Below are 14,051 nucleotides of genomic sequence, written 5' to 3'. Positions count from 1 at the left end.
ATAAGGCAAAATGACAGTGCTTGTGACAGTTATATGACACACAAATTTTTTAACTGAAAATGATGGTCACAAATAATTCGGAAGTAATTTGTTATCAAAACATACAGATGCATAATGACGGTCATAACTAATCTCTAATTTGTGACGGTCATAAATGAAAAAAATAGTTTCATATATAGAGATGAAAAATTAACGTGATTTTCGTTCCTGAATGAACATTAGGCCAATACGAAATGAATTCAAATAAACATTGATACAGAAGAAAATGAGTTGCATCTATACAGATGGAGAATGACTGTCATATTTTTTGGCAAATTGCAACGGTCATAGAGGAAGGGAAGACAAATGGGTCACATGATCGTTATATGACAGATCATGTGACGCATTTGCATCTCTACTTATACATAAAAATGAAATCTACCAAATTCGTTAAACAATTCATCCATAATCTAACAACTATGTCCTGTACAAACATCAAATGAATCTTATTTTTTTTACACAGACGAAACCCCTTAATGCAAAACATCAAATGTGTCAAAAAATGAAAGGACTCCATTATGTATAATAGGTGATTTTTTAGAGAAAATGGTGTGTCCACATATGAAAAAATCGTATAGAAATTTCCTATACGGATTGCGTATAGAAATTTTATAGGATTTCCGTCTATGATATTCGGATATTACAATACGAATTATTTCTATACATAAATTTTTACATAAATTTTTGTTTTCATACGAAAAATGTCTAAACGCTCCAGAGAAAAACGTAGAGAAATGTCGCAACTCCATACGAAATGTTTCTATACATGTGGCAGTGGGTTGTGTAGTATCAAACCTATAGAAATCGTATAAAAATAATTTGTATAAAAAATATCCGAATATCACATACGAAAATCCTATAGAAATTCTACACGCAATCCGTATAGAAAATTTCTATACGACTTTTTCATACGTGTCGGTGTCGAAGTAGTCCGATTCATTACATTTTACTAGTTCGGTGCAGGCTGCTAATTATTGAGTACTGTAGTTGATTATTTAAATTTGGTGTAGACGCAAATGCCACTTTTGGGGGATGGGCGCTATGATCTGCCTTCCAATCAAGAAAATTCGCCTGTTGATGCTACTCTGGATGCAGTACTTCAGCCAATTATATCGTAAGTCGATAATGTCTGGCATGATTTTCGCCCCCCAAATCATTTCGGAACAATTTTCATCGATAAGTAAACCCAGAAACTCTAACTCTGGTCTAAAGTCAGATAAAATGCTCGTTGGTTTCAGAACTTTAACGCGAAGGTCTAGGAGTCATCCAAAGTGAATTCCATCCCTGGATATCAGCACCATGAATGAACCAATGTTTTGTACACTTAATAAATGTTCAACTCTGTATTTCAATAAAAGATGATAATCGTACTAGTCATAGGATCTCTTGATAAATAAGGACAGAGAGAAGCAGGTCTTATAGTATGATTAGATTGATTAACAAATTGTTTCAACTTTTTTTATTAAAAAATATATTGTACCTAAGTTTTACTGGATATTTAATTATCCTTAGACGCCATGTGCCTCATTAGGTTCCCTATGAATTTCTCCATTTTCTTGAGATCTTGAGCTATTTCTGTTTTGTATTGCAAGCACTGAAACAATCAAAAATAATGATTATTACAATCATCTGCATTATTTGCTCATTTTTACCAAACAAGTAGGGGAGGGTGGGGCAAGGTGGACGCTTTTGTCTTCTTTTTTGAACATCACAACTCGGAAATAAATTCATCAATTGAGCTCAGACTGGACTCATCACAAAAAATCACAAAAAAGAAAAATTCGATTTTATACGTAAAAATAATCTCCCGTTTCATCAACCGTTTAATGAATTATTGGCTTAAGAGGATACTACTGTGAGTTTTAACAAATGTCTAAAAACGAATAATTAGTGCCAAAAATTGATTGTTTATTGTTCGTTTGCTCCGCACACGCACAATAAAATGTTGAAAACAGCCCAGGGCCTCCGATTTTTGAACTAGAGAGGTTTTTTTTTCAAAATTATTGCAAAAATGTGTACAATAGCAGTTACGAATTAGTTTTTTGAAATTCGACTCCTACACAGCTAATTTCATTTTGTTTAATATAAAAATGTACGCCATTCATGTAAAATAGGCAAACAAAATTATCCTGAAAATATTTTAATTATATTCTCGATTCTTTCAGAACCATTTTTTGGACTATTTTATATGAACGGTGCAATTTTTTATTAAAACAAAAATTAACTGTGTAGAATTCGAATTTCAAAAAAATTATTTGCAATTGTTATTGCGTACATTTTTGCAAAAATTTTGAAAAAATAACCTCTGCAGTTCAGAACTTAGAGGCCCTGGACGATTTTAACCATTTTAAGCATCTGCGGGCCAAACGAACAATAAACAATTAATTTTTTTGCACTAATCATTAATGTATAAGTAATCTGGTTCCAATAGCCCGCGACTTGGGAAACTCATAGTAGTCTCCCCTTAAAAAAAATCAAAAGTGTTCATATTGCCCCACTCTCCCATAAATTCAACCATTTATCACATACCGTTCGATTGTCAGTCAATTTGAGACTCAAAACTCCCTTGTTGTGACAGTACTTCATGGAATATCGAGCCTGCAATTCCACGAAATAAACAATGAAACGAGTTATCAAAATGTATGACGAGAAATTGATCACTTCCAACGTTTCATTAATGAATTCTTGATTATTCGATAAAGCGAATAGCAATTATATACCTTGAATGGGTCCTGAAGATATAACCTCTCTGCTCCCTTCTCAAACTCCTCCCAAGAGTTCATGTACGTCATTTTCCAAAAAAACAAATCAACTTTTCACGATATCAAAATCAGTACTTCACCCCTTTCTCTTAATCAAAGTCTAAAAAACTTTCTGCACGAGTTATTAACGATATTCACTCCATATGACTTCAAATGACAGATTATTGTTACTGAAACATTTCGCCATTTGTGCTCACGTGGAGGGGTTTTGGACTCTACCTCCACCATTCGGACAGAAACAACACTAGAATAACAGTTCTGTCGATAAAACAGGTGTGACGCAGTGTTTTTGTTATTTCAGGAAGTCCAACAGACGAGTGAAAATTGAAAACATTGAAATTACAATGAACCCACAATTTCCGGAACATTTTGATCATTATTATTGATTGAATTCCCCTTCAGAACTGGACAACACGATAAAACGTTTTGGGTTTAATTAATCATCAGCATCACGAAAATGAGGGATTCTTCGAGAGATTTGTCTTCGACTATTGGCAGCATTGTTGCTCATATTTTCATGTTTTTCCATTGGATAATCCGCGTTTATCCGCAGTGCCCGGCTCCTCGGCCTATCAGTTTTCTCCCTCGATAGTCGTAGTGTGTGACGGCATTCTCGTACGATACATTTTGCTCACGACCCAATGAATTAGAATGTATAGGGCTTCTAGCAGAAGTTTTCCCTTCCCAGGATACCCCCACTCCTCGTGATTCCCACCTGTATCCGTGACTCCTGAAAACGGAGGGAAAGATTCTACTGGAAGGCCTATATCTGGGCAAAGGTTGGTATCATTGCGAAGCTATCTACCCAAATTCGCTTCTCACGTCCGCATCATTCTCACATTTGCATTTTGCGCAGAAATAAATTAATGAAGTGCTCAAGAATCGAATGAAAAATAGATAAGTCATCGATACGTTTCTTCGATATGCGACGCAATCGGAACAGGACGAATAATACCCATCACCCCGGATGATCGCAGGCTCATTCGATTCCACAACTGCCTTGAACGAGAAAACTCGGCAAATACAGCAGCATGATGTCGTCCTTGTGTTACATCCTCCTGCCCATTGTTGTGATAATTGGATTGTTGAGAAAGTGCCGTGAACACTCGTGGGGACGATGCAAGGACACGAGCAATCTACAGGATCGTGTTTTCCTGGTGACTGGCGCCAATTCGGGGATTGGCAAGGAAACAGTTAGAGAACTTGTGAGGAGGAGAGCAAGAGTCATCATGGCTTGCCGGGACATGGAAAGTGCGCGTAACTGCATTACTGATATTCGGAGGAAGATTTCCACCGGAGAAATGGTGAATTTTTAACAATTTTTTATTTAAACGGGAATTGATGCAATAATGAAGTAATAAAATTATTTGAGGCTAAAGGCCCTCGGGCAATGGCCATTTGGAAGATTGCACGGTTCTTGCAATAAATTACGTTAAAAGTTAAGTCAAGTTAAAATTAATTGATTTAATTTCATAAGCCCGTTGCCCTCAAAAATATTTACAAAACACGTGAACACGTTTTACAGTAAACTAGCTTTATCCTTTGACAATTAAATAGCGTTTATGGAATTAATTTAATTACACTGTTTGGATAATTCGCAGATCCCAATGGAGCTGGATTTAGCGTCTCTTCTGTCAATCCACAAATTTGCGGAACGTGTACTACGAGATTTCCCTGAGATTCATGGATTAATAAATAACGCCGGTGTTTACGTACCTTTGAAGAATCGAATGTCAACGAGAGATGGATTTGAGATTCACTTTGGAGTCAATCATCTCGGGCACTTCCTCCTCACCAATCTATTGTTGGATAAGATGAAGGCATCTGCTCCAAGCAGGTACACTCTTTATCTCCTCATTACCCCAAGGACTTTTATCAATTGAAATCAATAATTGTCAATGGATTTTCTCTGTTCAGGATTGTGATAGTAACATCAAAATTGATGGAGTCCGGAGTGATCGATTTCTCAAACCTCAATGGAGAAAAAGGACTCCCCTCGAAAGGCCGAATGAATCCCGCCTATTGCAACTCCAAACTCGCGAATGCATATTTCGCCACAGAATTAGCCAAACGCCTGGCAAATACTGGGGTCAATGTTTACATGGTTTGCCCAGGATTCACTTATACCGGACTTTTTAGAGATGTTAAGAGGAGTTGGTTCCATTACATCATCTTTTCACCAGTCGCTCTTCTTTTTTTACGCACAGCTCATCAGGTAATAAATGTGATAGTTCTTCTCCCCAACTCCAATGAAATCATTCGATCAATTCAATTCAGTACAAAACAGAATATTTTATCTAATAAACAGTAAAATTAGACATGAAATAAATGTGGGATATTTTTCGTAGCTGAGAACAATTATTCGAGGGTTTGTGTAATATTAGTATTTTTTATTTCAAATAGATAATGAAAACGCAATGAGTTACAGGTGATTGGCAGTGTCTGCATTATGAAATCACGCCAACACCCATATCTTTTTGATTTTCTGTCATTTTTCAAAATTAAAAATTAAGAATCTCATATTCTTTGTCCCCGTTCTACTGAAAAATGTGAGCATGTAAAAGAAGAAAAGAATCGTGTAACAAACCATTTTCCGTTTAACTTATTACATTTTATCTTTGTAACACTGGGTTTCATTAACAATTTAAGTAACTTATAATCCTTTTAGGGCGCACAAACAGTTCTACACTGTGCAACAGATGCTTCCCTGTCAAACGAGAGTGGATTACTCTATCGTGACTGCAAAGTTTACGCATCAAAGAAGACCCTGAAGCCAGAAGTGGCCGAAAAACTCTGGGAAATTAGTGCCAGTCTCACAGGAGTCGATCCTTCCAAATAAAACAAATACAATTTTTCACTGATTTTAGTAAAAAAAACAACCGTTAAGATCTCTTTACCCATCTCACATTTTTCGAAACTATGTACATACAATGAGAGAATTATTTAAGCTCGAAAATGCCATTTTTCTAGATTTTAAGGTTCAAATCATCGTATCGATAGTTACAATGAATCGTGATTGTCATCATTATCAATAATACGGTAGGATAAAATGCTAAATTATTTTTGGACCGATGAGCAGTGGAAAAAAAACAACATTGAGAAGGAAAATGAATCCTTTGATATTGAAGGACAACTCTAATAGCATTAAATGAGCCAGATACAATAATTGTAAATAATCAATATATATTATTATCATGATTAATTCGCAAGTGTCATCTCAACAGAAGCAAATTCGATACAGCTTTTAACATCGTACTATAAATTATATATACATCAAATAAAAGAGTGAGACCAGTGAACAATGGATAATAAAATTACTATTTTATTATGTGTTCTATATAATGAAATAATTTAATCATTCAATCATTGTTCTCTGTTCCAATTAATCTCACTCGCGCTTATACTGAGAAGAAAATGATTACAAATCGAGCGACATTTATTTGAACAATAAAATGTAAACAGAAATTTCCTCATAAAATCTCCAAACATTTATTTCCAACATAATTTGTACGTCAACTGAACTGAATCAATTGATATAAATCCTCTAATTTAACAATTCCTCATCAACAAAATTCACCTCTTCAAGCTTTCAATCATTCTTTTCTCCAATAAAAATTACATTAATCCACCAATAAAGAAAAATCAATTTGTGAGCTATAATAAATTACAATAATTAATTTATGGAATCATTGAAAAATAATTTCTCTCGAATCACAAATAACCCTAGAACCTTGGCTTCATGACTTTGAAGCTCGTTTTTTTGTTCGCGAGTGCTTCAGTCCTTGCAAAAACATTTTCCGAGCTTTTACGTATGGAATCAATGAACTCTGTGGAGGCTTGATAATCATTGACGGCCTCCTGAACCCTGTTAGGCTGTGATCGAGAGATGGGAACGGGAAATGTCCTCCTCTCCACTCCGCCCAACATCTGGAGACTGGGATTGGACTCGGTCCTCCAATTGCTCCTCAGAGTTTCATCCGCATCATCATAGAACGATTTAGCACTCTCAGGGCAGCTGGAGGCGACACTCAGTCTCTCCTCGATCCGTTCGCAGGAGTTGCTGGTGTCATCCAGCGACACCAATGAACTGGAGAGTGTCTCAGTGCTCTCGATCACTCTTTTGTCACCCACCAGACTAGTCAAAGTCTCTTGACTCCTCTCCTTTTCTGATTTTTCCATGCCAAAAGTCGTGGGACTCTCATTCGATTGAACGTGAATATTATTCAACTTATTAGCAAGTTTATTCAATGGAATCTCAATTTTCCCAGCATCCAATTCTCCATTCGGCCTGTCCACATCAGTCTGAGACCCCCCTAGAGCCATCTCACAGCTGCTTATCGAGTTGGAACTCCTCTGTCTGATACCATCGTCATCGCACTTTGGTTTTGACACAGACACAGGTATCGTGATCTCGATCTCAGGCTCAATGAGTTCACTGGACTCCAATGGCTTCAATCTCTCAGCATTAGCATCTTGAAACACTCCGTCGTCAATAGTCTCCTCACTACTGTTGCTCAACCCATCTCTAGGTAATGAAAACGTTTTTTCGTCGATTGCCGACTCCTCAGACTTGCAAATCCGTTTGCTCTGCTTTCCAAGTACGAGACTCTGATTCGGTTTATCGAGACCTTGATCGAGGGAAGATCCTAATGAAGATCTCAACATTCTCAACTGACTCATCGTCTTAGTTCTGTTGATTTTATCGATCATGACTTTTTGTAGGGGTGGAGTCAGGGGGACATTGTGCTTTCCATTGGCACTGTTATCAGTGTCCAAAGAAGATCCTGAGAAGGTTCGTTTCGAGTTGTCCAATGACTGATTGGGTTTTAAATTCAGCAGAGATCCTAAATTGACTAATGTTGGGCGTAAATCAATCGTGGTGAGGCCACAGTACCACCTGAGCTGCGCAATGTTTTTATTCAATAAATAAACTCCATAATGAAACCGTAATTTGTCCTTGCTCCGTGAGAAGAGTGGAAACTGACGGTCTTTCTCAGGAAAATTGTCATTGATATGGTCGACTGTTTTGCTCCTAGAGCCATTGAGGAGGATGGGGTACCTGGTGGGAACATTAAGGAAGTTGGCTACCATCTGTGTGCACTGGGCCACGTAACCCAGGGCCACTGAGGTCTGAATGTCGTTGCAGGAGTCCAGCTCTTCACTCTCCGGTAGGTGTACGTTATTGATGGTGTATTTTCGTTCAGACTCCTGACGAATGGGGAAGATCAGGCAGAGGTCAGACATCAGCTGGCGTCTTCTGAAGGCCAACTGTGCCGAGGTCTGCACGTAAACTTCTCGAGTCTCTATGTGACTCTGACGCCATTCCCTCAGTCTCTCCATGTCTTTGTTCAGTTCTCTGTATCTCTCCATCAGCAACGAACCGTGGTCCTGGTTCTCTTCCATCACAGTCAGGTGTAATTGATTCAATCCACGTAATTCGCCCATTTTTCTTAATCTCTCTTGTTCTAGTAATTTTGTTCTAAATTTTGCTACTTCTAATTCCTTTCTCATCTTCAGGATTTCTGCCCTCTTCTCTTTACTTATTCTCTTCGGTTGCAGTAATCGATTGAGAGTTGTCTGCTTGAATTTTGGAGATTGGACACCGTCTCCGGAGGCTATTCTCTCGCGTAACGCTTCTGTTGCCTCAGTCTGCTGTTTCAGGAGCAGCATCTTGCGTCTGAGGCTGGTCAGTTTGGAGACTGTGTAGCTCTCGCGAATCTCAGAGTTGCTGACGCTCATGTAGAGGTAACGACGGAATTCAGGGGGATGGAGAAGGCAGTAGGATGGCACGAAGAAGCCACCGTAGAGGTGAAATATGAGGGAGTTGGGGCGGAGCATTGGTTCGAGATTGTTCGAGAGCTTTGGGCCCATGTAGACGAGACCGGTAAAGGAGATACCCCAGGTGAATACTGTTACGTCTGTCGTTGGGTCGGCCACTACTGTACGTCTCCACAGGCGTAAAACTATTTCTGGGGATTTGAAAATAGGTCAATTCGTTAGATATTTCATTGTTTGATTTTTACCGGCGTCGTAATAAGTTGAAACAAATAAAATACTGTTTGCCAGTAATTTGGACACTTCTCTTTTCCATTCTCCATTCATCGAGAAGGAAAGTAACTTCACAAGAAAACTCTGATTTCTTTTGTAGCTGAATAAAATTCCTCTGTAGGGAAAAGTTTTATTTCTTTCCACCAGTGCACTACTAAATTTGTCTCATTGTTTTAACGTCAATATGCAATTTTTTTAATAAAACGATCATTTGTTGACACAGGTGGTGTTTTACAGGAAAAGCTTGTCTGCAAAAGTTGTAATCCCCACATATATATTCAATTTTTCTCAATTGTGTAATAGTTATGTATCATCCCAATTGCATATGCTGCAATCCAAATTCAGTTGAATTTATTCTGTACAACTCGACATGTATAATTCCAATATGTGAAATTCAAGAAAAAGGCAGAACCCATAAAACTTGGCACCAGAATGATGCATTTTATTTCTGTAACTTCCATATGCTCAAACTATATTTTTAAAAAAATTTGAAGTGAAGAGGCATAGAGAAAAACATTAGATCGTTTCTTCATATCCTTCTCTAAAGTCAGTAGATTCCAAGATATTCATGAAGTACTCCTGAAATCACTTCATCCTCTCTTGTCACAACAAATGATTTCGTGAAAACGGAGAAATTAATATGAAAAACTCCGTGGTTCGATTACTCGCAGTGTTTTCTGCATTTCTAATACAATCATTAATTTTTGGCTTCCGAATGGAAGCTATGTAATCGTGACTTTTTTCCATTTCCTAATTTTGGGGGTAAATGGCTTAGAAATGACATGAAACATGAAGAAATGTTTTTTAAAAATGTCTGCATGTTTGTATGTATGTGTGCACATATGTGTTCGTATGTCCAGAACTGTCACCACAACTCGAGAATGATTAATGCAAAGACGCTAAAATTCTGGCTGCTAATTGATACTACTGCAACTTCAATTTGTACTAAATTTCAGCTCAATCGATTGAGCGCTCCTGAGATATAGCAATTCCTCAAGAATAGTTTCTTTGCAGATATCTTCTGAATCATTCGACCGATTGGATTTTTTTTTAAATACTCGTCATGGTGATACCTATTCAATTAAATCGAAAAAAGACCATGACACCCCGAGCAATGTAGTTTTATATTGAACTTGAAACTTGGTAGGGTTTTACGTGTTATGATAACAAAGTTTGTTTCGGAAATATTTAACTTTGTATCTGAAACTCTTCTGCTCAATATCTCAAAAATTACTGGTCCGATTTGAATTTTCTTTCAAAATGCCCGTCTTGATGTCATCTATCTATTTCTAAAAAAATAGACACTGTCCCAATGAAAAAGATCGAGATATAACCGTTTGCATATTTGTTGGGGCAGAATGCACTTTGTGCACTATAACATGGGTAAATGTCAGGAAAACCTTTTGAACCTTTGCCTACTAGTTAGGATTATCAAATACTACTTCCATATCCAATCTTAGGTCGATATATTTGATAGTTCCTGAGAGGGAACAATTCACCGAAGATTCTTACGAAAAAAAAATAACGCATCCATATTTCACGGTTCATTATCACATCAAGATAACTTAAAATAATAATAAAAAAAAAAAGATAACTTGAAATAGCTCTACCCGTCGGCCAGGCTACGCTATACTTTGGGATATTTTTAGTTTTTAAATTTTTCAACTAAATTGCATAGAAAAAATTTGAAAAAATTCATATCCAGTCAGTATTATCTAAATTAAATTTCGCAAAATATTGATATTTTTTCAAACATTTCCTTCTTCTAAATAAATAATACAACTTGCTTGCAAAACGGTGGATTATTTTTTATGGTGTCAAAAAAATTCTTGATTTTTTCACATCTGATGAAAAAAAAATCAGATTTTAATCTTTAATTACAATGGAAATGTTGATTTTCACATAAGACACTGGGTTAAATGATGATTGATTCATTATGATGATGAATTCATTACCCCTGACAGCAAGCCAGAGGGAGGGGTATATGTTTTTCACACTAGGCAACACAATACTTGAACGTCTTAGTCCAGACGAAACTACATGGAAAACCATTCGAAACAAGCAGCGTGACAGAAGCCATTTGACAGATTACATATGACTGTTACTCTTTACGTATTTTGATTGAAATGATGATTGAAATTACCATTGGCAGTGGAGAGGCCAGTTGCATGTAAAGTAGGCACTTCAAGGCTCGCCCATCGTGGACTAGCGTTGTCAATGGGTTCACTTGTATAAAATGGTGATGACATGCTCGATCTGTGGAGTGTGAAATAGAACCAGCATGTTTCAATGTTCTTATCCGTCTCCAAGTTGCAGCCTATCACTTGGCACAAGCTCCTCAGGCGCAGCTGAAATTCCACAGTCACGTGGAGTTATAAATGTGACTCCCAGTCATGAAGTTGCATTGTCGTGGGAAAAAATAGACGATTTAATGATTTACGACAACCTCTGTGATTTATCTCACCTGTTGGGTGGCTAAGGGCAGCCAAACTTTGTACCTCGGTGCGGCTCGCGGCTGAAGTGTTAGGTCTAAGTCCCTTACGAGACCCTCCGCGACTTTCACCTCCATTATTCACAGTCATGGCAAACCACCACCCACTTTAATATGTTGAGTTTGTTTTGTTCACCCGTTTTGTCAAATTGTGACTAACAAAGCACAATGACGAATAATCACTGAATAATCTATGTGACATTGATCATTGTTGAGCGTATAAGGTTATCTGTCACTTAAATTGCGATCATTTGATCGTAATCGTTAATGACGTTTATTGTCAATAAATAGGGTTTTAGTGGTTGGTACTGGAGACCTTGAAATTGATTATGAATATCAGAATTTATTGATATTTATTCGAGCACTATTGCATTGTTACATCTGGCGTGTGTTAATGTCAATCTAGCAGAGTCAAAAATTGACAGTTCAGTTTTTCCACAAATCAAATAATTTTCCGGAGATGCGGAGAGGAGTTCACTGAATTTCCCGGCAAATTATTGCGCGATTTTGGCGATAGATGGCAATGGTATTTTAAAATGGCCGCGAGAGCCGCGGAATTCAATTTTCATTCTTGAAAACAATATTTATGCTACAAAAATAATTAAGACTGTTGAACTCTGACTTTGCTCATGATTGAAATAACGATAAAAGGATAAATACAGAGTTTATTCGTGGAAATTAGAGGGAATAGTTGAGGAATAATAATTTTTTCAATGTCGGTGAGTTGGAGGGATTTTGAAACACGAATGAGTCCCACGTGTGTCACCTCTAACCTCACAGAATTCGCCAAACGCAATAACATTTTGAGGGAATTCAGGTGATGTTGCAGAGGTTCAAAACGACATGACAGTTTACCACGACGAGGTGGAGATCGAGGACTTCGAGTACGACGAGGACGAGGATATTTACTACTACCCTTGCCCCTGTGGTGATCAGTTCCAGATATCGAGAGCTGATTTAATTGCTGGGGAGGAGGACGCAACTTGTCCATCGTGCTCATTAGTTGTAAGGGTTATTTATGATAAAGCTGCTTTTGCAGCTAAACAAGAGGAAGTCGAGAAGAAGGAGAATAAAGAATTGATCAAGGAGAAAGCATAAGGGTATGTAGTCGTCTAAATTTCCATTACTAGCATTGAATCAGTCTTCATGTAAGTAAGATTGTTTTATTCATCAAATGTGTCATGAAAATAACTGTTTTTGCTTTCGAACGGAAGCTTTGTAATCATAATTTTTTTCGATTTATTAATTTTGGATGGAAACGCCTAGAAATGTCATGAAACGTGAAGAAATGATGTTTTTAAAAAATGTCTGTAGGGCAGGGTGGGGTAAAATGGACACTTTAGACTTTTTTAAAATTATTCATAACTCAGAAACAAATTTATCAATTGTGCTCAGTTTAGGCTCGTCACATAGGGAAATAATTGTTCTTTGTATTGAAAAAAAAATTATTAAATTTCGAGATGGAACAATTCACCCAAAATTCGTGAGGAAGAAAAAATTGACGCAGCTATATTTCACCATTCACTTTCCCATCAGGACAACTTACAAAGCCATTTAACATGAGTACATGATTTTATTTTTTGAAAACATACATTGGGACCCATTCGGAAGCCTACTATTAGTATTGTGTCTAATGGTAGACTGTATTATGTCTAATGGTTTATCATTAATTGGCATTTTCAGATTACGCAAAGTAGGTGACATCTCTCCAACTACAACACTGAAATATCATCCTCCAAATCATGGGAGGACGTGGTCGTGGTCGCGGCAAGCCCGCAATGACCCTGAACCCCGAGCAATTTGGTTTCGCGAAAGGAGAGCCCATCACCCTCCCTCCAGTGCTCCAGCCACCAATGAAATACCCACCTCTAGACTACAAGGCTCCACCGTTCCAATTAACAGTCGAGTTATCTTACCTCCTCCAGTTGAAACGAGATTTTGGTGAGGTCCTGAGGGAGTCCCCGAACAACGTTCAACCCATAGTAGTGAAGAAAGACATCGAGAGGTACTCGGACAGATACCAGGATATGATAACAGACAAATCCACATACGAGGTGAGGTACGATTGGTACAGACTCCCAAAGGAGTTGAGATCCGTTGGAAGGAAGCGAAAGGCGAAGGAGAAGGCTACGGTGGAGCCCAAAAAGAAAAAGAAGGAAGTCGATGTGGAGAAGAAGTTGCAGGAGTTGGAGAAGAAGGAGGGCACCGAGAAGAGTGATGATGAGGAGGGGAAGGCTGATGAGGACGAAGAGGAGAAGGATGGGGATGAGGCCGTTGAGGACGAGGAGGCTGAGGTCGACGAAGAGATGGACGATGGTACTGATTACGTTAACAACTACTTCGACAATGGCGAGGGATATGAGGATGAAGAAGACAATCTTGATGATGGTCCAATTTATTGAATTCTAGAAAAAAATGTGATTGCAATTGGTATTCAAGGTGTTCGGCGAAAATGACTCCTGACAAAATTTATCTGATTCATCGAATGATGACTTTTCCCTGGAGTTCGATACAACTTTTACCCAAGTGTAAATAATTCATGGAATAGAACACTAATGTTTGTTGATGGTTTTTGTAGAAAAATGAATTTGTGGTGATGAGGATATTACATGCTTTATATTACGATTTAATGAATGGTCTTATTATTTCACTCAACGATATCATAGTCATTTTCGTGAGGAATTCAGGGCCAATTCGAATTGAATATCTTG

At 37.7% G+C, this 14,051-nt stretch overlaps 5 protein-coding genes across 6 annotated transcripts in view; 3 read left to right on the top strand and 2 right to left on the bottom strand.

Moving 5' to 3' along the window:
• The window catches only part of LOC107035695 (band 4.1-like protein 4), a 37,009-nt gene extending 35,600 nt beyond the window's left edge, over nucleotides 1-1,409 (top strand). For both annotated transcript variants that reach the window (XM_015253253.1, XM_015253245.1), the window contains exons 15-16: nucleotides 1,050-1,153; nucleotides 1,278-1,409. In XM_015253253.1, coding sequence (XP_015108739.1) covers nucleotides 1,050-1,153; nucleotides 1,278-1,314 — 141 coding nt within the window. In that variant the 3' untranslated portion in view covers nucleotides 1,315-1,409. The remainder of the gene's footprint in view (nucleotides 1-1,049; nucleotides 1,154-1,277) is intronic.
• On the bottom strand, nucleotides 1,368-3,021 carry LOC107035708 (signal recognition particle 9 kDa protein). The gene is made up of 3 exons (XM_015253266.2): nucleotides 2,760-3,021; nucleotides 2,569-2,637; nucleotides 1,368-1,633 (listed from the first exon to the last, which is right to left on the bottom strand). The coding sequence occupies exons 1-3, from the start codon at nucleotides 2,829-2,831 to the stop codon at nucleotides 1,538-1,540; spliced, it is 237 nt and encodes a 78-aa protein (XP_015108752.1). The 5' UTR covers nucleotides 2,832-3,021; the 3' UTR covers nucleotides 1,368-1,537.
• Nucleotides 3,022-3,579: 558 nt separating this feature from the next.
• LOC107035683 (retinol dehydrogenase 12) lies at nucleotides 3,580-6,266 on the top strand. The gene is made up of 4 exons (XM_015253234.2): nucleotides 3,580-4,105; nucleotides 4,403-4,638; nucleotides 4,719-5,016; nucleotides 5,470-6,266. Exons 1-4 carry the CDS (start codon nucleotides 3,833-3,835, stop codon nucleotides 5,638-5,640), a joined length of 978 nt encoding a protein of 325 aa, XP_015108720.1. The 5' UTR covers nucleotides 3,580-3,832; the 3' UTR covers nucleotides 5,641-6,266.
• LOC107035675 (UV radiation resistance associated protein) lies at nucleotides 5,286-11,771 on the bottom strand. Its single transcript, XM_015253225.2, has 3 exons — nucleotides 11,314-11,771; nucleotides 10,993-11,197; nucleotides 5,286-8,770 (listed from the first exon to the last, which is right to left on the bottom strand). The coding sequence occupies exons 1-3, from the start codon at nucleotides 11,416-11,418 to the stop codon at nucleotides 6,525-6,527; spliced, it is 2,556 nt and encodes an 851-aa protein (XP_015108711.1). The 5' UTR covers nucleotides 11,419-11,771; the 3' UTR covers nucleotides 5,286-6,524.
• Nucleotides 11,772-12,351: 580 nt separating this feature from the next.
• On the top strand, nucleotides 12,352-13,970 carry LOC107035603 (DNA-directed RNA polymerase III subunit RPC7-like). Its single transcript, XM_015253093.1, has 2 exons — nucleotides 12,352-12,440; nucleotides 13,024-13,970. The coding sequence occupies exon 2, from the start codon at nucleotides 13,083-13,085 to the stop codon at nucleotides 13,740-13,742; it is 660 nt and encodes a 219-aa protein (XP_015108579.1). The 5' UTR covers nucleotides 12,352-12,440; nucleotides 13,024-13,082; the 3' UTR covers nucleotides 13,743-13,970.
• Nucleotides 13,971-14,051: the final 81 nt, after the last annotated feature.

The sequence above is a fragment of the Diachasma alloeum genome, unplaced genomic scaffold (genome assembly GCF_001412515.2).
Source record: "Diachasma alloeum isolate Michigan unplaced genomic scaffold, Dall2.0 Dall_scaffold_00176, whole genome shotgun sequence".
NCBI lineage: Eukaryota > Metazoa > Arthropoda > Insecta > Hymenoptera > Braconidae > Diachasma > Diachasma alloeum.
This window is presented reverse-complemented; position numbering and strand designations above follow the sequence as displayed.

Bases quoted from the DNA above. Each gene is read 5' to 3' on its own strand.
- LOC107035708 (XM_015253266.2), bottom strand. From the start codon at position 2,831: ATGACGTACATGAACTCTTGGGAGGAGTTTGAGAAGGGAGCAGAGAGG. The intron at 2,638-2,759 runs GTATATAATTGC...GTGGAATTGCAG, and splicing joins ATCTTCAGGACCCATTCAAG to GCTCGATATTCCATGAAGTA. The intron at 1,634-2,568 runs GTATGTGATAAA...TGATTGTTTCAG, and splicing joins AATTGACTGACAATCGAACG to TGCTTGCAATACAAAACAGA.
- LOC107035683 (XM_015253234.2), top strand. From the start codon at position 3,833: ATGATGTCGTCCTTGTGTTACATCCTCCTGCCCATTGTTGTGATAATT. The intron at 4,639-4,718 runs GTACACTCTTTA...TTCTCTGTTCAG, and splicing joins AAGGCATCTGCTCCAAGCAG to GATTGTGATAGTAACATCAA. The intron at 5,017-5,469 runs GTAATAAATGTG...TAATCCTTTTAG, and splicing joins TTTTACGCACAGCTCATCAG to GGCGCACAAACAGTTCTACA.
- LOC107035675 (XM_015253225.2), bottom strand. From the start codon at position 11,418: ATGGAGGTGAAAGTCGCGGAGGGTCTCGTAAGGGACTTAGACCTAACA. The intron at 11,198-11,313 runs GTGAGATAAATC...GTGGAATTTCAG, and splicing joins TGCCCTTAGCCACCCAACAG to CTGCGCCTGAGGAGCTTGTG. The intron at 8,771-10,992 runs GTAATTTCAATC...TCAAATCCCCAG, and splicing joins TGGCCTCTCCACTGCCAATG to AAATAGTTTTACGCCTGTGG.
- LOC107035603 (XM_015253093.1), top strand. From the start codon at position 13,083: ATGGGAGGACGTGGTCGTGGTCGCGGCAAGCCCGCAATGACCCTGAAC.